Source organism: Nyctereutes procyonoides, unplaced genomic scaffold (genome assembly GCF_905146905.1).
Source record: "Nyctereutes procyonoides isolate TBG_1078 unplaced genomic scaffold, NYPRO_anot_genome, whole genome shotgun sequence".
Taxonomy (NCBI): Eukaryota; Metazoa; Chordata; class Mammalia; order Carnivora; family Canidae; genus Nyctereutes; species Nyctereutes procyonoides.
Window position 1 is genome coordinate 25615072 of NW_026575122.1, and position 22554 is coordinate 25637625.

The 22554-nt window shown below is 37.1% G+C and overlaps 1 protein-coding gene across 10 annotated transcripts in view; it reads left to right on the forward strand.

Moving 5' to 3' along the window:
* Window positions 1-22554, forward strand: part of ANKS1B (ankyrin repeat and sterile alpha motif domain containing 1B) — a 1038970-nt gene that overhangs the window by 653072 nt on the left and 363344 nt on the right. For 8 of the 10 annotated variants that reach the window (XM_055336281.1, XM_055336283.1, XM_055336282.1 and 5 more), the window contains exon 15: window positions 13100-13206. In XM_055336281.1, coding sequence (XP_055192256.1) covers window positions 13100-13206 — 107 coding nt within the window. Of the gene's footprint in view, window positions 1-12837; window positions 13207-22554 lie in introns of those variants that run through there. The other 2 variants (XM_055336292.1, XM_055336293.1) reach the window with 1 other exon arrangement.

The following is a 22554-nucleotide window of genomic DNA, read 5'->3' on the forward strand; positions in this document are numbered from 1 at the left end:
TACTCAGTTGTGAAGTTCTTTAGGAGTGAGCCTTGATAGTTTATGTCTTTCAATAAATTTGTCTATTTCATCTAAGTTGCTTTTATTAGCACAAAGTTATTAATAATATTTTATTGTCCTTTTTAGTACCACTGTCACTTCTCTCATTCTTGGTATTGGTAAATTGTGTATTCCCTTTTTTTCCATGATTAGCCTGACTAGTTGTTTTATCAGTTTTATTGATTATAACAAATAAAAACTTTTAGTTTCATTGATTTTTCTGCTTTCTATTTCATTTATTTCTTCTCTAATCCTTATTTCTTTCTGCTTACTTCTGGTTTTATTTTATTTTTTTCTTTTTCACATTTCTTAAGGTGGATGCTGAGATTATTGATTTGAAATTTTCTTTATTTCTAATATATACATTTAATGCTATAAATTTCTAAGAACCACTTTAACTACATCTCACAAATTTTAATATGATTTACTTTTATTTTTATTCATTTCAATATATTTTCTGCATATATGAGAAAATATTTTAGCAAAACCACAAACAAATGAAGAGAGAAATATCAAGGTGGAAAAGGTTATGACGATATGGAACAGTGGTGACCAGTAAATCTCTACAATAATTAGATCCAAATTGATATGGGTAGACACATTAGAGGTATTCAACATAAATATTAAAAAGAGCTTATTATATAGAACAAATATGCTATAAGGAAAATTCTAGTAATAGTCTAGAACAAATTCTTTTTTTTTTTTAAATTTTTATTTATTTATGATAGAGAGAGAGAGAGAGAGGCAGAGACACAGGCAGAGGGAGAAGCAGGCTCCACGCACCGGGAGCCCGACGTGGGATTCGATCCCGGGTCTCCAGGATCGGGAGCCCGACGTGGGATTCGATCCCGGGTCTCCAGGATCGCACCCTGGGCCAAGGGCAGGCGCCAAACCGCTGCGCCACCCAGGGATCCCTTTTTTTTTTTTATTTTTATTTATTTATGATAGAGAGAGAGAGAGAGAGGCAGCTAGAACAAATTCTAAATGATTAATAACAAATGTAAAAATTGTTGGGAATAGGATATATTGATAATAGTAAAGCATTCTAGAGATTATAACATGGTTGTAGGAAAGGAAGAATAGAGAAAAGAAGATATGAAATCTTATTTTATTGGAGTAAGAGGGAAAAAGAATTATGGAAGGGGAGACAGTTGATATCTTATTTTCAAGTAATCCTAGAAAAGTATGTCTGATAGAACAGAGAAAGATATAGTAACTATGAATAGAGAAGTGTCACAGAATTTAGAAGTTAAAAAGAATGGGTGACGGGCACGGAGGGGGACACTTGACGGGATGAGCACTGGGTGTTATTCTGTATGTTGGTAAATTGAACACCAATAAAAATTAATTTATAAAATAAAAAAAAAAAAGAAGTTAAAAAGAGAAAAGTAGATTGAATAAGAAGTCACCAGATCAACAAACATTTTAAAAAGGAAAATGAGGAAACAACAATGTACATAAATACAAATGGAAAATAAGATGGAATGATTAAAATCAATCATGACTATAATAATCCTAAATTATACTTGTCTGTTAAAATGCAAGCCACTGGGTCATTTGAGTGACTTCATTGGTTAAACATTCAGCCCTTGATTTTGGCTCAGATCAAGATCTCAGTGTCCTGAGATTGAGCCCACCTAGGGCTCCATGCTCAACGGGGACTCTACTTCAGGATTCTCTCTCTCCCTGCCCCCCCCCCGCCCCCCGCCCCTTGCTCACTTTCACTCTTTCTCTAAAATAAATAAATCTTTAAAAAAAAAAAACACTGGACTATAGTTTTTTTTTTAATTCCAGATTAAAGCATAATTATTGTTACAGACACATTTTTTAAAGTGATCATTTTAAAAGTTGAAAATAATGGACAGACACCAGAAACATGATTCATAAAAGTAAAAATTGATAAATTTTACTTTGTCAAAATTAAAAACTTTAGCTCTGCAGGAAACTCTGTGAGGAAAAGACAGATTGCACACTCAGAGAAAATATTTGCAAATCAAAAATACAACAAATGCCTATATTTAGAATATATAAAGAACTTTCCGGCAGCCCGTGTGGCTCAGCAGTTTAGCGCCGCCTCCAGCCCAGGGCGTCATCCTGGAGATCCGGGATCGAGTCCCACGTCGGGCTCCCTGGATGGAGCCTGCTTCTCCCTCTGCCTGTGTCTCTGCCTCTTCCTCTCTGTATGTCTCTCATGAATAAATAAATAAAATCTTAAAAAAAAAAAAAGAAAGAACTTTCAAAAATCAACAGTAAAAAACCAACCAATCCAATTCAAAAATAGACAACAGACATGGACAGACATTTTACCAAAAAGGATATCTAGATGGTAAATAAGCATATAAAAATATATTTAACCTTATTAGCCATGAAGGTAATGCAAATTAAAGCCACAATGTAGTATCACTATGCACCTATCAGAATAGCTATTTTTTTTTTTAATAGTGATAACACCAAATTCTGGTGAAATGTGAAGAAACTGGATCTCTTGTGCATTGCTAGTGGGAATATATAATAATACAATTACTCTGAAAAATAATATAATTTATTATGAAACTATACATATACTTACCAGATGAAACAGTAATTGCATTCTTGAATATTTATCTCAGAGCAATGGAAACATGTTTACACAAAAAAACCTGTATACAATATTTATAACAGCTTTATTTGTAGCAGCTAAGAGGTAGAAACAACTCAAAAGCCCTACAGTGAGTGAATCATTAAACAAACTGTGGTATATCCATATCATGGAATACTACTCTGATATAAAAAGGAATGAACTATTGTCACACAAGTAACTTGTGTGGATTTCCAGAAAATTATGCTGAATGAAAAAAGCCAATCCCAAAGGTTATATACTATATGATTCCATGTGTATAACATTCTTGAAATGACAAATTGATAGAGATGGAGAACAGATTAGTAGATTCCAGATGTTAATGAGTGGGAGGGAGAGGGAGATGGCTATGGCTATGGCTATGAAAGATTGCATAAGGGATCCTTATGATGATACCATCTTTATCTTAACTATGGCGATGGCCACACAATCTACACGTGTGACAAAATTGTATAGAACTAAATACATATGCATACACCTATGAGTGCATATAAAACTGGCGAAATCTGAATAAGATCAATGGATTTTATAAATGCCAATTGCCTGGTTGTGATATTGTACTATAGTGATAGATGTTAAGATTCAGGAAAATCAAGTGAAACCTATACAGAATCTCTCTTACTTTATAGTTCTTATAAATGCGTGTGAATCTACAATTACCTCAAAATAAAAGGTTTTAAAAAAGAAAATGGAGGGATGGGCCTAGAAATATCAAAGAACCAAATAAATGATGGTATATCCACATTGCAGACAATTATGTAGCTATTTACAAGGAAAAGTTACAGCTTATCGTTTACTTGGTGGAATTTTCATAAGGCTTTTAAAAAATTGTATTTATTTATTCATGAGAGGTGCACAGAGAGAGAGAGAAAAAGAGAGAGATTTATGACCTTAGCCAGTTCTCTGGGGGAAAAAAATGTGGGAGGCATGAGGGCCAGGTAAAATAAGGACAAAGGTAGTTTATCTGGTTTATTTATTAATTCTCAGATAACTGGCTTCAATTACTTTACTTATTTGGACACTTCTACCTTCCTAACTCCTTTCTCTATAGAGTTAAAACTTTGCACAGTTATTTTTCAAACACTTTGGAGCAAGATTGGGAGACCAGAGCAGGGAGGTGGCAATGTGGGTTGGGAAAAGAAATATTAAAGAGAGGGAGGGCAAAGTTTTCTAAGGGGGATAGCAATGACACTGGCTCCATTCCATCCTACCCCTCCCCCCCCCAAGGGCGCTGTACTTCAGTGATTAGTAGATTAACTTTTAAACTTTATCAACCTTTTTTTTTAAAAGAGATTTTATTTATTTATTCATGAGAGACACACAGAGAGTGGCAGAGACATAGGCAGAGGAAGAAGCAGGCTCCATGCGGGGAGCCCTATTTAGGACTCCCAGGACTCCAGGATCATGCCCTGAGCCAAAGACAGACGCTCAACTGCTGAGCCATCCAGGGGTCACATCCATAAGGCTCTGTTGAATGAGAAAAGTAAGGTTCAGAAAAGTGAGGGTAATATGATTCTGTTTTTATGAAGCAAGACCTATAAATATGTGTGTGTTTATTTGTATGTATGTGTGTGATAGATTTGACAATGGATAAATATTTGTGAGGATACACACTAATTTGTTAACATGAATTACCTTGAGGGAAGGATGGATTATACAGCTGGTATGGAGGGACTAGGGGAGGGAATAACAAGGACAATGGAAAAAGAAGAAAAAATAGAGCACTAAAATACCAATAATATATAAAACAATAATATAATTATATTTATATGCAATTGTATGCTTTGTATTCTTGTAATTTTTTAAGAATTTTTTTAAAGATTTTATTTATTTATTCATAGAGAGGCAGAGACACAGGCAGAGGGAGAAGCAGGCACCATACAGAGAGCCTGACATGGGACTCGCTCTGGGATCTCCAGGATCACGCCCTACCTAGCTGCAGGCGTCGCTAAACTGCTGCGCCACCGGGGCTGCACGAATTCTTTTTGTTTTTATTCTGTTGTTCAATAATTGAAAAAATTTGTGAGACATAATTCCCATATTATTCAATCTAACCATTTAAGGTATTCAATCCAGGGGCACCTGAATGGCTCAGTCTGTTGAGCGTCTGCTTTTGGCTCAGGTCATTATCCCAGGGTTCTGGAATGAAGCCTCACATCAGTCATCAGTCTCCCTGCTCAGCAGTCTGCTTGTCCCTCTCCCTCTACCCTCCTTCCCCTGCTTGTGCTCTCTCTCTCTCAAGTAAATAAAATATTTTTAAAAAATAAAAAATAAAAATAAAGCATACAATTCAGGGTTTTTATTTTATTATATTCACAGAGTTTTGCAACTATCCCCAATCAATTTTAAGCATTTTTATCACCCTAAAAAGAAATGTCACATCCATTAAGTCACTCCTCTTTTTCACCCAATACTCTCTCTCTAGACGTAGGCAACCACTAATCTACTTTCTTTCTCTATAAATTTGTCTATTCTAGATATTTCATATAAATGGAATCATATAATTTATGGCATTTTTTTGCTGGCCACCTTTATTTAGCAAAATATTTTCAAGGTTGAGCTATGATTTAGCATCTATGAGCACTTCATTTCTCATTGACAGTTCTCTAAGATAGGAGTTGCTAGTCCAGTTAAATTTGGTTAGGAAGACTTCTTGAGGCCAGTCTTTGAAGTTTGTTCTGACCCCAGGAGGGCATTTCTTAACTGGGGCATCTCTTTCCCTGATTCTCTAAAACTAGCTGCCCTACTGTTTAGCCTGTTGTCCTAATGGAGCTGCTAGTCTCCTTTTAATTGCTTACCACAAGAATCTCCATTGTTTTTAATAATACCCTTAGTCTTGAACTTCCTTATACTGTTTCAAATAAAGTCAATTTCTTGGAGAGAGCTTCAGAGCTTTCTGTACTTAAAAACTGACCTATTTGTGAACTGATATCTTATAACTAGTTCTCCTTTGGCAGAATCTTTGAGCCACTGTTCTGAGCGATGGACAAGGGTTCTAGACTCTGGTCAGCTTGCCTTTCTGGGCACAGAATCTCAACTCTATAAGCAAACTGGGCTGAGGACCATCAGGACCCCAGTATTCCCATCCTGTCACAACTGGGATGGAGTATATAAAATGGGGAATGGGTGGACAAAAAGAGCCCATGACCTCTCAGCCATACTCACCAGGAATTTAACTTCTGAGCCTTGGTGAGTCAGATGGAATTAGTAATGTTGCTGGCAGGGATGCCTGGGTGGCTTAGTCGGTTAAATGCCTGACTCTTGATCTCAGCTCAGATCTTTTTTTTTTTTTTAATTTTTATTTATTTATGATAGTCACAGAGAGAGAAAGAGAGAGAGGCAGAGACATAGGCAGAGGGAGAAGCAGGCTCCATGCACGGGGAGCCCGATGTGGGATTCGATCCAGGGTCTCCAGGATCGCGCTCTGGGCCAAAGGCAGGCGCCAAACCGCTGCGCCACCCAGGGATCCCTCAGCTCAGATCTTGATCTTAGTCTTGTGAGTTCAAGCACCACATTGGAGCTCACTTAAAAAAAAAAAGTAAAAAAGAAATGCTGCTGGCCTATCCCTTTTGATAAGGTATGATATCCTTTGGATGGGAGCTGAGAGGGAGTCTCATCTCTTGGGCACAGCCACTCAGAGTGAAGTTTCTTTCAAGCTGAGCTGGGGAGAGAGAAGAGAGAAGGAACAAGCTCAAGTACCACAGACTCTGTTCTTAGCCAAGTTTCAGTAGATTTTCTTGAATAAATATTTTTTTCATCCTCTGTATATTCTTAGAACAATTTACAGAGACTTTTAAAGGTTGTTTTATTATACAATTTCAGCAATTATGTCTGTTTTGCTGAGGATCAGGTCCACAGAACTTTTCATTCTGACAGTAGTACCCCCAGATTATTTTTTAAAAGATTGTGCCAAAGAAAATTCATGGTTTCATCACACAGTCTGAGTTTCATTTCCTTATCTGAAATGAGGCTAATAATCCATATCACACTGCCTAGGACATAGTATCTCTGAGTAACTATTAGCTTATTATTTTCCTTCCATCTATCTCACTCTGGGGACTTAGAGAAGTTCTAGTTGAATAAAGGTGCCTGCCCAGTAAGGTATTGTTACGCTTGAAAAATTTTGAGACCCCAAGAAAGTATTTCAAGTAATATTTGAGGTGAGAAATATACTTAACCACTATAAGAAAAAAGTGATCTTCAGACTTGAACCAGGGTTCTTTTAGAGCTGTGGCTCATGGGAAAATACCTTAACAAAACTGCAAACAATACGATTCAAGATCTCTTTCTTTGTCCTCTTACCACCTCACCCTACCCAACTCTCTCCCTACTCATTTTCCTCTTGCATTATAGCTTTACACCAACATATGAGAATTACTGAGTAGAAACTGAATGAATAAAGAATAAAGTTTAATCTATACAGAGATTTGTAAAGTGATTGGTGACTAGTACTGTCTCCAACCTATATTTGTTTTTTTACAAATTGAAGTATAGCAATACACCATGTTACATTAATTTCAGGTGCACAACATAGTTAATTGACAACTCTGATAACTCTGTAAGTCATGCAATGTTCACAAGTGTAGCTACTATTTGTTACCATATGATGCTATAATATAATATATAATATGATATAATACAGTCAAATACCATTGATTATATTCTCTATGCTGTACCAAAAGCCTGTATCTCCCAAGCCCCTTCACCCATTTTGCCACACCTCTCCCCGCTCCTGACATTATCAGTTTGTTCTCTGTATTTATGGGTCTGTTTCTGCTTTTTATTTGTTCATTTTGTTTTTTAGATTCCACATATAAGTGAAATCATATGGTATTTGTCTTTCTTTAACTTGTTTCACTTGGCATAATACCCTCCAGACCCATCCATGTTGTCACAAATGGGAAGATCTCATTCCTCTTTATGGAGGGGTAATATTGCATTGCACATATATGCCACATCTTCTTTATCTATTCACCTACCAGTGGACACTTGGGCTGCTCCCATATCTCAGCTATTGTAAATAATGCTGCAGTAAACATAGCAGTGGATGCATCTTTTTAAAATTAGTGTTTTGTTTGTTTTGGGTACATACCCAGTAGTGGAATTACTGGATATTATGGTAATTCTATTTTTCATTTTCTGAGACATCTCTATATTGTTTTTCACGATGGCTATACCAATTTGCATTCCCACCAACAGTGTATGAAGGGTCCTTTTCCCCCATATCCTTGCCAACACTTGTTATTTCTTGTCTTTTTGATGCTAGCCATTTTTTTAAAAGATTTTGTTATTTATTCATGAGAGACACACAGAGAGAGAGAGGCAGAGACACAGGCAGAGGGAGAAGCAGGCTCCATGCAGGGAGCCAGACATGAGGACTCGATCCTGGGTCTCCAGGATCACACCGTGGGCCAAAGGCAGCCCTAAACCGCTGAGCCACCTGGGCTGTCCAAAACTAGCCATTTTGAAAGGTGTGAGGTGATAATGCCATTGTGGTTTTGATTTGCATATTCCTGATAATTACTGATGTTAATCATCTTTTTATGTGTGTTTGGTCATCTCCATGTCTTCTTTGGAGAAATGTCTATTCCGGCCCTCTGAAAAATTTTTAAACAGATTGTTTTTTTAGTTTTGAATTGTTTAAGTTCTCTATATATTTTGCATATTAACCCTAATAAATATATTATTTGCAAATATCTTCTCTCATTCACTAGGTTGCCTTTTTGTTTTGTGTATAGTTTCCTTTGCTGTGCAAAATCTTTTATTCTGATATAGTCCCATTAGTTTATTTTTGTTTCTGTTTCACTTCCCTAAGGAGACATACCTAGAAAAACATTGCTAAAGTGAATGCCAAAGAGATTACTCAGTACGTTTTCTTCTAGAAGTTTTATGGTTTCATGTCTCAAATTTGGGTCTTTAATCCATTTAAAGTTTATTTTTGCGTATGAAAGTGATTCAGTTTCATTATTTTTCATGTAGTGTCCAGTTTTCCCAGTACCATTGGTTGACAAGACTATCTTTTCCCCATTGTATATTTTTGCCTTCTTTGTTGTAGATTAATTGACCATATAATTGTGGGTTTATTCTGAGCTTTCTATTCTATCCCATTGATATGTGTGTCTATTTTTGTTCCAGTCCCACACTGTTCTGATTATTATAACTTTGTAGTATATCTTGAAATCTGGAATTGTGATACCTCCATCTTTGTTCTTCTTTCTCAAGATTGCTTTGGCTATTCAGGTCTTTTGTGGCTCCATACAAATTTTTGTGTTATTTGTTCTAGTTATGTGAAAAATATTACTGGTATTTTGATAGGGATTGCATTAAATCTGTAGATTGCCTTGAGTAGTATGGACATGTTAACATTAATTCTTCCAACTCATAAGCATGGAATATCTTTCCATTTGTTTGTGTCATCTTCAATTTCTTTCATCCATGTTTTATAGTTTCCAGAGTAGAGATTTTTCACTTCCTTGATTAAATTTATTCCTAGTTATTTTATTATTTTTGGTGTAATTGTAAATGGAATTGCTTTCTTAATTTCTCTTTCAGCAGAGAAATTCTTTTTGTTAGTGTATAGAAATGTTACCAATTTCTGGGTATTAATTTTGTATCCTGAAACCTTACTAAATTCATTTATTACTTCTAATAGTTTTTTGGTGGAGTCTTTAAGGTTTCTATGTATAGTATCATGTCATCTGCGAATGGTGACAGTTTTACTTCTTCCTTACCAACTTGGATGCCTTTTGTTTCTTTTTCTTGTCTGATTGCTACAGCTGGAACTTCCAGTACTATGTTCAATAAAAGTGATGAGAGTGGATGTTCTTGTCTTGTTGCTGATCTTAGGGAAAATGCTCTTAGTTTTTCACAATTGAGTATGATGTTAGGTGTGGGTTTGTCATATCTGGACTTTATTATGTTGAGCTATATGTTCCCTCTAACCCCACTTTGTTGAGGGTTTTTTATCATGAATAAATATTGGTTTTTTGTCAAATGCTTTTTCAACATCTATTGAAATAATCATATAGTTTTTATCCTTAATTTTGTTGATGTGGTATATATCATATTGATTGATTTATGGATATTGAACCTATGATAAATCTCACTTGATTGTGGTACAAGATCTTTTTAATATATTGCTGATTTCAGTTTGCTGGCATTTTGTTAAGGATGTGTGGATCTATATTCATTAGGATATTGGCCTGTATGCAAGCTATGTTTTTATAAAGCAGTCTGGACCTTGAAATAACTCTCATCTCTCCCTCTCTCTCTTAGGAAATGAAAATCCTATGAAAGCCATTTCCAATATCATTGACTCATTCATTTAACAAAGATGATTTAATTCCTAGGCTGTGTGTGTGTGGCACTCTAGGTACTTGGTCCCTGTTATTCATCTTAAGAGATGAGATAGGATTTTAGGACAAATAGGGTCTTGTTTTCAAATTCTTATACGAGCCATATTGAGCAATCAGAGCCCCTTAAAACTGATTCCCAAACTACTACAAACTTGTTGACCTTTATAAAAGATCTAGAACCAATCAGAAATAAATTATAAGTAAGTGAAAAAGAGGATGAGGATATTAAAAATCCAGACCTGAAAATTCTATTTAAAAACCTACCTATCAGGACACTTGGGTGGCTCAGTGGTTGTGCATCCGCCTTCAGCTCAGGGCAGGATCCCAGAGTTCATCATTGAGCTCCCACATCCGGCTCCCTGTGAGGAGTCTGCTTCTCCCTCTGCCTATGTCTCTGCCTCTTTCTGTGTCTCTCATGGATAAATAAAAATCTTTAAAAAAATTAAAACCTACTTATCATCTTTTAAATAAAGAATTCAGAGACTTGGGATAGAAATTTTTTAATGAAAATTTAAATCTGAAACTAAAATTTTATGTAGTTTGGATTATGAAATGAAAATTATGTTATTTGATTTAACAAGTATATACTGAATCCTTAGCACATGCAGTACTAACAAGACATAGTTCTACATTGGAGAAATAAGTCACACACAAACAATTACAATATTAGATGGAAAATATTTGTTCTAATAGAGGGTCTAAGAATGCCACTTCAAACAGATAAAGAAGACATTTATTCCTGTTAGGAGGGATTATAAAAAAATTAAAGGAAACATCATCTGATCCAAATCCAATGAAGGGACAGAAATGTGGGCACATAACAAAACCAACCCCAATGTATTACAGGCTCCCATTAGGGACCAGCCAGAAATCCCACCTGACTGGAGTACTGGGGAAAAAGAAATAAATGTAGATGATTTGTAGCAGATCATGGAGACCTCAAAATGTCATTGAAGGAGCTGGGAGTTTATTTTGAAGCCAACTGAAAACCATGGAGGGGTTTTAAAACAAAGCCTAATAGTCAAAACTGCCTTAGATTAGTCTGACACCATGTATCAAATAGATTTTTAAATATCAGAGATAGGAAAACCAATATAGACACTATTGTTGAATCAGACCATGTTGGACCTAAACATTTCATAAAATAGCAGAATTAAAGTAGATGACAGTTCCATAAACATGAAATAGTATAATCAGGATCCTGGTGATAGAAGCAAGAAACACTGGTGAGGGATGACTGGAACTTGGAAATGCATGTCCGTAGTGGAGGAGGTAGTACAAGATGTTTTGAGGTTCAAAGTCTGTGTGTCAGGCAGGCTGACAAAGTTCTTAAAAAGAGAAAGATAAGGTCTGGAGAAGAAAAATAATGTTTCCTATATTTAATAAATATTTATTGAGCACTTACTAAGTGCCAGGCACTATTCTGGGGGTGGGAGGGAGATGAGAGTTATCTTTCTTTGATTTTTAAAACACTTTATGTAGAAAAGGCACTGTTCCCCATCTGTGTAACCCCAAAGGCAGAGCTGGAGCCAATGAGTAGGAGTCAGGTAGGAAGTAAGATATCTAATAAATGGAGGCGTCTTGATAAGTAGTAAGAGCTCTGTTTCAGGCAGCATTCAAGCATAAATTGGATAATGATCTTCCGGGCCCCCTGTGACAAGGGATTTCTGCCATAAGCAAGAGGTTGGACTAACCCTTCTGCACGTTGTCTACCAATCTTAAGTAAGAGTCTATTCTTTTCCTATGATCTAGTCCTATGGGTTCTATTTTTTTTCCTTTGGGTTCTATTATTAATCTCTGATTTCTCTCAATTATTAAATAAATTACCCAATCTGTCTGCCATTCAGTAAAACTCACACATTTGCATCTGTTATTCTTGAATTATTTTTGGTGAGGGCTCCTCTTCTTTATTAAAAATCTCTATCCAGTAATGTTACCTTTATAGCTAATTTCGCATGCTAACCCTAGTAGACTGGGTTATAAATATCAGAGGGGGAAAATGGATCTCTTGCGCCTAATAATATTTTTGTTTGGAAGAAGCCCTGCAAATGAGAAATGAATTATATTGACTTCAAAACTGTGATGCAGTTTCTGTCTTTTGCAGTAATTCAGAAAGGGGAAAAAATATTTCAGAAAGGTTCATTTTGATACAGCGCGTTAAAGAAAGAATGATTATTCTCCAAGCCCTGTAAAGCTTTAGATCAGAAACATGTATCTGTGTTGCGGTTAGAATGGAAGAAAGGAAAAGAGAAGAAAAGGAGAGGAGAAAGGAAACCTGGAGTGAGCTCCGCTATCAGCTATAGTTAAAGCTTTGCATTTCCTGGTGTCTTTTGAAACGTAAAATTCCACAACAAATAGCCCTGTAACGTATAACCAGTATGAAGATTCAATTCAGATTTAAGCACTTTGGTTTGCTTTTGAATCTTGCTATTTTCTGCATTTGTTTTGACTGCTCTCATCATTCAGGATTGACGCTTGGATGGGTGTGTAGGAGGAAGCAGCAGCAGCAGCAGGCTTACAGCTTGCAGACACACACACACACACACACACACACACACACAAAAAAGACTGCCTTATCTGATGGCTATTATTGAAAATGCGAGGTGTAGCCTGGGCTGGGTAATGAAGGGGAGCGAGCGAGGGGGAGCAAGGAGCATGGAGCTGCATACTGATGAGTGTAGGAGTACTTGATAAAAAGAATCCTGGCTGGCGGCCGTGCATTGCTCATTGTGGAGTACTCCAACAATCACATAGAACGCAGACCAGCCTAAGCTGACAGCTTGATATGCCTTCTTCTGCTGCCTGGTTTTGGGGGCTGTATGACGTACTGGTCGGTAGTAAAGATTAATATGTAAGAAATGTGGAGCTAGGATCAAGTCATACTCCACAGCCTGCCTGGCAAACTATGTTTTACTTCTGACTTTGCTCTCTCGCTGAGAACATTAATCTGTCAAGCTGGCGGGCTCCTTTGATAGCAACTTTCCCAGGAGCATGATGTGGCAATGCCACCTCTCAGCCCAGGACTACCGCTATTACCCAGTGGACGGCTACTCCCTGCTTAAACGCTTCCCTCTTCATCCTCTTACAGGACCCAGATGCCCCGTCCAAACAGTGGGACAATGGTTGGAAAGCATTGGGCTACCTCAGTACGAGAACCACCTGATGGCTAATGGATTTGACAATGTACAGTTTATGGTAAGACGCTCTCTGTGTCCACGGAGCTGCCTTTTGTCTGTCTTTGCTTCTTATGTGTCTTCCACGGCTCAGAGGCAGCCTCATTTGCACTGAAACCGGTCAATTTATATATGTAACTGCATCAGAAAATCGGATGCCCTTAGGACTGAACTTACTGTGTACGTGTAGACACTTGCTGAAAAACGAGATCTGTAGGCATTCTTATACATGTGTATTATATGAATGAACCGGTGAGGGTACTATTTATAGGCAGGGAAAGAGGATTAACATTTATATTCTCCCTGTCATTCTTTGTGTGATTTTTATAAATTTGTCTTCTCAGAATACCCGGTTAGATTATAGCACTCTCCGGTTCCTTCTCATTCCTAAAACGTATTCTTGCATTCGAGCATCGGCGTTTCGTGAACAATTAGGCAATTTGTTATGTTTATGGTGTAAAGATGATTTTTTTTTCCTTTCCTGATAGTTGTTCGATAAGCAGTTTAAATCATGCGGATGACCTTTAGTTTGTTAGCAAACCGCTTCAGATGGTCAATTATGGAGAACATTCACTTACTTACCCACGCTGATTGAAGAGCACCGAAGTGTTATTTATTACTTTAGATAAAAAACAAACAGTTCCATCAACTACCTGTCAGTATTTAGAGAGAGAGGCCGATGGACTAAGTGCATTCATGTACTTCGGAATACTGGGCTGCATGCAATCTACAGCCGGTGTGTGCAAACTTCTCACTGTGATGAATATAGGTGAGGAAGAAGGGGGGCGGGGGGAGTCATGCAGACCCATAATACAGCTTCTAATCATTCATACACCTCCCCCAGTGCTCACCAGTTTCCCTTGTTAAGCTACGTCACAGTCCTTATTACCTTTCCTTGCTTTTAAGTTCTCATCACACGTATTACTGATCCCTAAATTTAGAGAGAGCTACATCCTATAAGCATGTAGCACACAAGTGGCTTGCAGAAATAACTGATAGCTATTTCTAAATAAAATACTGGGGCAAGACACCTGACGCTTATTAATCCCAGAATTGATAACAAAATACGAGAGCTAGTTATGTTTTTGTTTTTTTTTTAATTTCCATCTGAGATTCTTTTTCTCCAAGCTTGACTTGTCTATTACGGGTTTAAAAATCAGTTAAACTTAAAAAAAAAAAATAAGTTAAACTTCTGCCTTTTTTCCCCAAAAAGTGTATGCTCCATGAGCTTTTGTAAAAAGCTACATAAATGTAGTAAGACAGATGAGCCCTGAGTGACGTTATACCTAGAACCCTTTATGGACCTGTTTTTTATAATGGGATGCGCAGCTACTGTTATTTTCCTCGTGTTGGAGAGAACTGTCACTGATTAGACAGGCAAGTTATTGTGGGGATTTAAATAGGAAGAAAAGTGAAATTTCTTCAGTTGCTATGACAGTCTTAGGACACTGAGCAGATTTAGGACAGACTTAGGACACTAAACAGAGAACACGAAGAACTCCTGGAACTATCAAACAGAATGAAAGTCTTTTCACGGTTATTTCTATTTACTGCACATTTTGATGTCTTTATTCTTTCTCTCTGTCTCTGCTGGAGATAAGACTTTCTCATCCTTACTCCTCAAGCCCTTGTCCAAATTTATTCTGGTCACATGAGAAGCTAGGTAGGTCTTTGGATTCTCTAGATTTTTTTGGCTACTTCCAAATATTTGAATTCAGCATAATTTTCCTCTGAATATTGAACACGTTTGAGCAAATATAACCCCTTTTTGAAAGCCCGAAACTGAAAGGTTAATCAAACAGTTTTCAAATTGAGCATTTCGAGGTCGTAGAACAACATTCAGGAATGAATTATGTATAAGTACTCCAAAATGTATCCAGGAGGCAAAAGTCCTGGGTATATGTGACAAAACCAAGATCTGAGCTTCTACATAGATTATTATCTTTATTTTTTTTTCAATTCTAAGTTTTACATGTAATTTTCCTGAAAATGAGAAGAGATAGTTAATTCAGATTAGTCAATGAAATACCTTCTTCATGAGAGAGAATTAATTAAAAAAGAAAAAAAAAACTTTGATCATTTAGAGGAGTTAATTATGAAAATTGAGCAAATCATAAAATGATGCTATCAATTGTTGGTTTATATGCTGCTATACACTATTTGCTACTAGTATCAGAAAAATTAGTTTCTCCCTTTATACAAATTATTTATTGATTTCCATAATCTGATTTATTTAATTATGAATTTAGTTAAAGCACACTAATATGATCAGCCCACTCCAAGAAACAGATTTCATTAAAAGGGTGAAGAATCTTTTAGAGCTGGCTAGTCTCCACTCGGTATCATATTCTAGCTTTTATTTTTCTTGAAGCACATTCTGACCTGCATTTATTCATCCTGTTGCCTAAGCAACAAGCACCACACTCCCATTAACTGTGATGTAGTGCAGGTCTTACTAGCTTTTTAGAACAAGACAGTAGAGACATCAAAAGGATGTAATTAATGTTGCTTGAAACTTCATTGTACATCCATGCATAGATATGCTTTATTTAGGAAACATTCTCAAGAGTTAATTTTTCATTTAATCAATATTCCATTAATGAATGTTTTAAAGGATCCATATAAGTAACTTTTAAAGTATTTATTGAAAGCTTTAAAAAAATTTTACTAACCCTGTTCTACATACTCTGACACATAAATACAATATATGGATGATTTATCCACGGAGCTATGATTAATAAAGATTTCTTACGTCAGTCCCTAGACACAGTTAGGAAAGCAGGACCTCCATTTATTTTTGTATATCTATCAAGTATTGCTTCCCCGTGGGCTCTTAATATTTATCCTTGATTTTACTGATTGTGATTTTTTTCCAGTATCTGAAAAGTAGAATTCCAAACTTTCTCTTTATGAACCTGGTCCTGGTTTGCTGATATTTTTGCACACATTTGACTTTCCTGTATCCTGAAATATACAAAATAAATGGAAATTGATAAAATTAAAAGGTAACTACAAAACTACATCAGGTCACCTAAGACTTTGGGAGAGTTAGATCCACGTTGCAATCAAAAGCTCCTTCAACATAGAATCCTTCATCCAAAGACTTATCCAAGCCCTACTTACCTGTTCATCCCCTCTGAAGTCATACATGGCCAGCTCCCTCCTACTGAGATGTGCTACTCGCTAGCCTCTGGGAAAGCTGCCGGGTCCTGAAATAGGTTTATGTTTCAACATTACTTTTTTTTTTTTAAAGCAAGGAGTTTATATCTGAAGAGTTTAGTATATAAAATGTACATGCTTATTTACTTCCTTATTATATATGTTTCTATCATCACCTCTTTTTTCCAAGTCTGTTGATTGCTTCCTAAATTTAAAGTCTCAAACTATCCATTCTTCTCTTGATAACTACTCATTTGTACTCTCCTCTCCCCATCTTGGACAGCTATTTCCTTTCCTTCCCCCCCCCCTCTTTTTTTTTTTTTCTTAATCCTCAAACATCTAACTCAATTCTTGCCTTGTTTATGTAGCTTTCCTTAATGACTCTAGTCCTCCGGAGCCTCTCTTTTCTCTGCACTCATGTAGAGTTTGTATTTGGTTTGAAAAATTACATTTGGCATGCCATTATTCACTATCTAGAATTAGAAGTTAAGTTTTTGCTCATATATATCTTGTGTCTCCCACTAAACTAGAACTTCAAATCCATGTTCTCTGTATTCAATTCTCTTGCCTTTCTCACAGCTCCTAGCATAATTCTGTGTACATAGACATCACCCCATAATATCTGGATGCACAACAGACTGTCGTAGTTGAATCTCCAGCCTTATTTTTGAACTGGAGGCCTTGTCAGTGGAACATGGAGCATTAGTACCCTTCATTCATTCATGCAACAAACTCTCCCTAGGCATTTTATATGTGCTAGGAAGAGTATTAATCACTAAGAACGTAACAGTAAACAATCCATGATCCTTGACCTCTAGCAGGTTACAGTATTGCTCTCAGACGTATCAGATTATTTGCATGCACATTAATGGTTCATTCCTATTTAGTTTAATTTTAGAAGCATATTTCATGTGTGATACAGTTTGCTTGAGTAATTCTGGAAGACTCAACAAAATTATAAGGGAATCAGAATGTATAATGCAATAATACTTCCATATATACACTCTACTTTTTACCCCAACATGCTTATCAGCTCTGGGCTAAAAAGCACATGGGCTGCATGCACATTAGACACACATTCCTTCATGTGTTTATACATACATGCATCACAGGGATCTTGCCCCTCACCCTTTTATATAATTACCGTCCCTCAGCTTATTACTTACTAACAGTGGTCTTTTTAGGAACAAATTACAGTAGACACTGGAAGAGAGAAGATTTTTCAGAGAAGGGCATAAAGAAAGATAAAGATACTTAAAACATTCTCAGTGTTATGGTAGATTTATGGTCCAAAAACTGAATTAAGAAGTTTATATTATTGGAGGAGGACTGACTCATAGCCTCACCAGGATAACTAGCTGACAGTTATATTTGTAAACTCTAATCAAAAAGGGGGAAGAATGAAATTATGCCAACTCATTTTTTTTGCAAGCATTTCCTGTGTTTCTAGGTTGCCATCGAGGTTGGCTTAGGATGCTTTGACCATTATTAAAATGTCCAAAATGCAGCCTTTACAGAGTAAAAAATAAAAATAATTCGAGGAGCCCTATGTGATTTGGCTTTTTTGTACACTTGTGTGGGTAGCATTCATAAAGGATGTGCTGAGGGTCAGAGTGACGCTAAAGAGTGGAGCCACAGAGATCTTGGAAGTCATCCATTTGGACAAAAGATTTAAGGAAGATTGATCTTATAAGTATTTACTTGAAATTTTCTATTCCATTTTTGTGGTGCATTTTACATGCTAATGTACTTACTTCTTTTTTCCTCTTATATAACTTTGCTGTAATAAGAGCATCATTTGCACTTGACCTGATAAAATGACCTTTTAAGTGTTCTTGCAGCATATCATGATCCAAGAAAGAAGTTACACTTGTGAAGCAGAAAAATAAATTGTCCCCAAAGGTTAAGACTAATAACCCCCAAGATGATTTCTTGTTTTATTTATTTTTTTTATTTCTTGTTTTAAATATCACTTAAGAAAATTTTATAAAGTTACTGAGATTGAAAGGTGTCCAAGAGAAAAATACCTGCCACACTCCCCCCAACACCATCCTGTTTCTGAAACAGTCTAGTCTCCGAAGTGCCTTCACAGCAAATGTGCAGCTATAATTTCACAAACTCAGTTAATCCAGTAGTTGGTTACACATGCACTTCTGCAACAGAAAAAAAAATAGTTTTTTTTAACTACAGGCATTTAAAAATCTGTTGGCATCCAAAAGTCAAAGCCAGGAGGGAGTCATTCTTTATCTGGACAACAGCTTAATTACAAATGTAATAGGCAATAGCCTCGCAGTGGTGTGAGAGAGAACTGAAAGAAGTTCTCATTTCCACTGTCTTGCTTCTCTGTGATTCAGTTTACTCATCTGTAAAATCAGTCTAATGAGGGATCTAGGAGAAATGTTCTTTGGACTTGTTATTTAATATTTTGAGCTCTTTAAAGTTGCAGGGTACAATATTGGCACTGGCAGAGCTGTTAATTGTTCTTGTAGATCTCATTAGCCTTGGAAGGACACTGATTGCCTGTGCAGTGGAAAGTCAGAAACAAGGGCATGTTCAGGGATGACCATCTTGGAAGAATGGCCTTTTAGGAAAAACACTAGCTGCAGTTCTAATCTGGCGATAGTGAGGAGGCCTTTACTTCCATCTGGAAGTTACTCCAGTTACATTTTTAAGCATTAAAATAAGCTGCCCCATTTTCTAATAATGCAGGACTACAACTCCCATTACTAACTCACGCTCACATGAATTGGCCTTTAATTTAGTCCTGCAGCACATTTACATAATTTTATCTCCAGTGTTGCTTCAAATGACCAGATATTTGGGAAGAGGAATTTACTTCATGAATCAGAAAACTTATCCAAACTGCTGAATTAAGGACTAACTTTAAGAAATCCCGCCACAATCATATATTTATATATTTTGCTTCTTTAAAAAGATAGATCTCTCAAACAAGTGTTCAACAGGCAATGACCTCCATTTTCCCACTTCAAGTCACCTCCTTAACCCCTATAATCCTGCCTGCTTCCCAGGTTTTCTGCTAAAATTGTTCTCTTTGAAGTCAGTTGTGACCTGCTTCTTGCCAAATCCCAGCCCCCTTTCTTCTTACTTCATTTCTCTTGCCCTCTTTACGATGTCTTCTTTTCACCACTCACTCCTTATTGATAGTCACTCCCTTATTGATATTTATTACAGCTCTGTGACATTACACTGCTCTTTCCAATCATTGGTGTTCTTTGATCCTCCTACTGCCTCTAAATGTGCATGGTGCTTTACCTGTCTGTCCATTAGAGAGATCATTAGTTCTCATGGATCCATCACTGTCCTCCTCTTCCTCTTTCTACCTGTTTCCAGTGCTGTCCAACTACTCAATAAGCATTTGCATATACATCTATTCATGCGAAGCATTTAGCACAGACTTGGCATAGAACAAATGCCCGACAAATGTTAAGTATTACTGCAGCAGCTAGAGTGCTCTTTCTAAAGCACACGTTTGCTTTAGCACTACTCTGCTTAAAATAATCCAGTGATTCTCAATTACCTATGGGAGATTATGTTTCCAAAATCCTTAATATGGCTTTCATATCCAGGATCCTTATGACTGGCTTGGCCCCAATTTCTTTTACAGCCTCTTCTATTACCATTTTCTCTCTTTACAATTCTAGAGAACTGTGTATTTATCTTTCATTGCCTGGCCTTTTGCACATGCTGCTCTCTGCCAAGAATGACCTTCCTTCCCCTCTTAACTCCCCTTTATCCTTTAGTTCTTAGCCTAGTTGTCACTTCTTTTAGCTGTCACTTCTTCCCTGGCCCTCCAGGGTATAGGTCAAGAATCCTTCTTTTGTAGTTCCCTTTCTTACCACTTATTTTACCATGCCATATTACCTATTTACTTGTCCACCTACCCCCACCATCTCTCCCACACACAAATAGCAGAACAGAGGTCAACAAACTTGTTCTCTCAGGGCCAGATAGTAGTATTTTTAGGCTTTCAAAGTCATGTGGTCTCTGTTGCAACTATTCACGTCTGCTGTTGTAGTATGAAAGCAGCCATAGACAATATGTAAATAATAAGTTCCAATAAAACTTTATTTACAAAAACAGGCAGATTTGGTCAAAGAGCCATAGTCTGCTACCCACACACTTGATTATTTTTAACTCCTTGAGAATTATAGATATATTTTGACTCTCTGTATCTCCAGGGATAACTCATGGCTTACACAGGTAGACACAGTAAATCTTTGATGAAAGGAAGAAGAAAGAAAGCAAATAAGGATGAAGGGAAGGAAGAAAAGAGAGAAGGAAAGAGAAAAGGAGTGAGGGAATCTGGCCAGTGGCTACAGCAAAGTTCCTGAAGGCCTGTTTGGTTAAAGAGAACCTAGTCAATAGCTAAGAATATTCAGAGCAAGAGCCAGTCTTCAGGAGTCTCCTAAGAGCTAGAGAGGGTGTTTTTGCTTAAGCTGATCAGACAGGAGTATATTTCTATCAAGAGAACTACAGACATAGAAACTAGAAAAACACAGCTGCAAAGAGATCCTGTTGTTCATTCTCTTTGGAATTCCTTTCTCTTCCTTCTTCACCTAATTGTGCTGCATTGTTCATGTTTCAGCTTAAGCATTACTTCCTCCCGGAAGTATTTCCTTATACCACCCTGTCATCTGACTGGCATAGTCACTTTGTCTCTGTGCACCCCTGGCACCCCGCCCTTAGCCCTGTGCTAATCTCTATTGTATTGTATTGTGATTATATGCTCGGATGTCTGCCTCCCACCCTAGAAAATGAGTTCCTTTAGAGGCAGACATCAGGTCTCATTTATCTCTGTATTCCTAAAGCCTGGTGCAGTGCCTGGCATATCATAGCTTCTGATAAACACTGATCAGATGGATTTAAAGTTCAGTTTGGTCTCATACAACTTATCCCATGTAATTCTTACCACATCCCTGTCAATAAGTATTAGTATCCTCATATTGATAAATGAAGAAAATATTATTATATTATTATTATATATTCATAAATGAAACTCAACAGGGTTAAAAAATATTGGCCAGCACCACCTAGATTTCAAAACCAGACCTCATTGATGTAAAGGCTCCTGCTAAAAAAAATAAATAAATAAAGGCTCCTGCTCATTTCACTAAGACCACATTATCCCATCATTCCTCCTATCACTCATTCAGCAAATGTTTAGAGAGCCCCTGTTAAATTGCAGACATTGACCAGGACACTGGCATGCCCTGGAAGCACTCCCAGTTTGTCATATTTTTGGTCCTTTGAGGAACTTCTTTATCCTACTTCTTAATTTCCTACCTTGTCTCTACTACTTCTCAAGAGGGTCTCTGTTCTAATCAGACTGGAACACTCACTGCCAAATATATACCTTTATTCATAATTTCCCTGCTATGTAACATAGCCTGTCTCCTCCAAACTATTCAAGAAAGACCCATTCCTCAAGGCCCTGGCTCCCCCACCTCCTCTGTGGAGCCTTTACTGGTCTGGACCTGGCCCACCTCTTCAGCTTCATCTTTCGCCCCTCTTTAAGCCCTGGCTGTGCTGAATTATTGTAGTTCTACATCCATGCCATACTTAATTACAATTCCATGTCTTTGCACACACTGCATCTTATACACATTGTTCTCTGCCCAGAACATTCCCTTCCTGCACTCATTCTTAACCTGGATAACTCTTACTTCAAAATCCCAGCTCAGAAGTTCCTTCTGAGAAGACTTTTACAAATTCTGTTGTGGTATTGCTCAACTATCCTTCACTGGCCTCCCACAGCACCCTATATACACCTTTAATGGGGCAATCTTATCATACAAAGCCAAATTACCTGCTTTTTTACCTAACTCCTTCCCATGAGAAAAAAGAATCGTGTTTTATTCAGTATTATTTTCCTACCACATTATAGGTCCTTGTATAGTTTGCTAGGACTGCCATAAGAAAATGCCACAAACTGTGTGGTGAAAGCCACAGAAATTTATCATCACAGTTCTGGAGGCCAGAAGTCCAAGACCATTGTGTTGGCAAGACTGGCTCCTCTGAAGCATGTGAGGGGAGGATCTGTTCTAGGCTTTCACTAGCCAGTAGTCTCCCTGTGTTTTCACATCATCTCTGTGTGTGTGTCTGTGTCCAAATTTCCTTATCTTATAAGGACACCAGTCACATTGGATTAGGGCCCACCCTAGTGATCTCATTTTTAACCTAATTAGCTCTG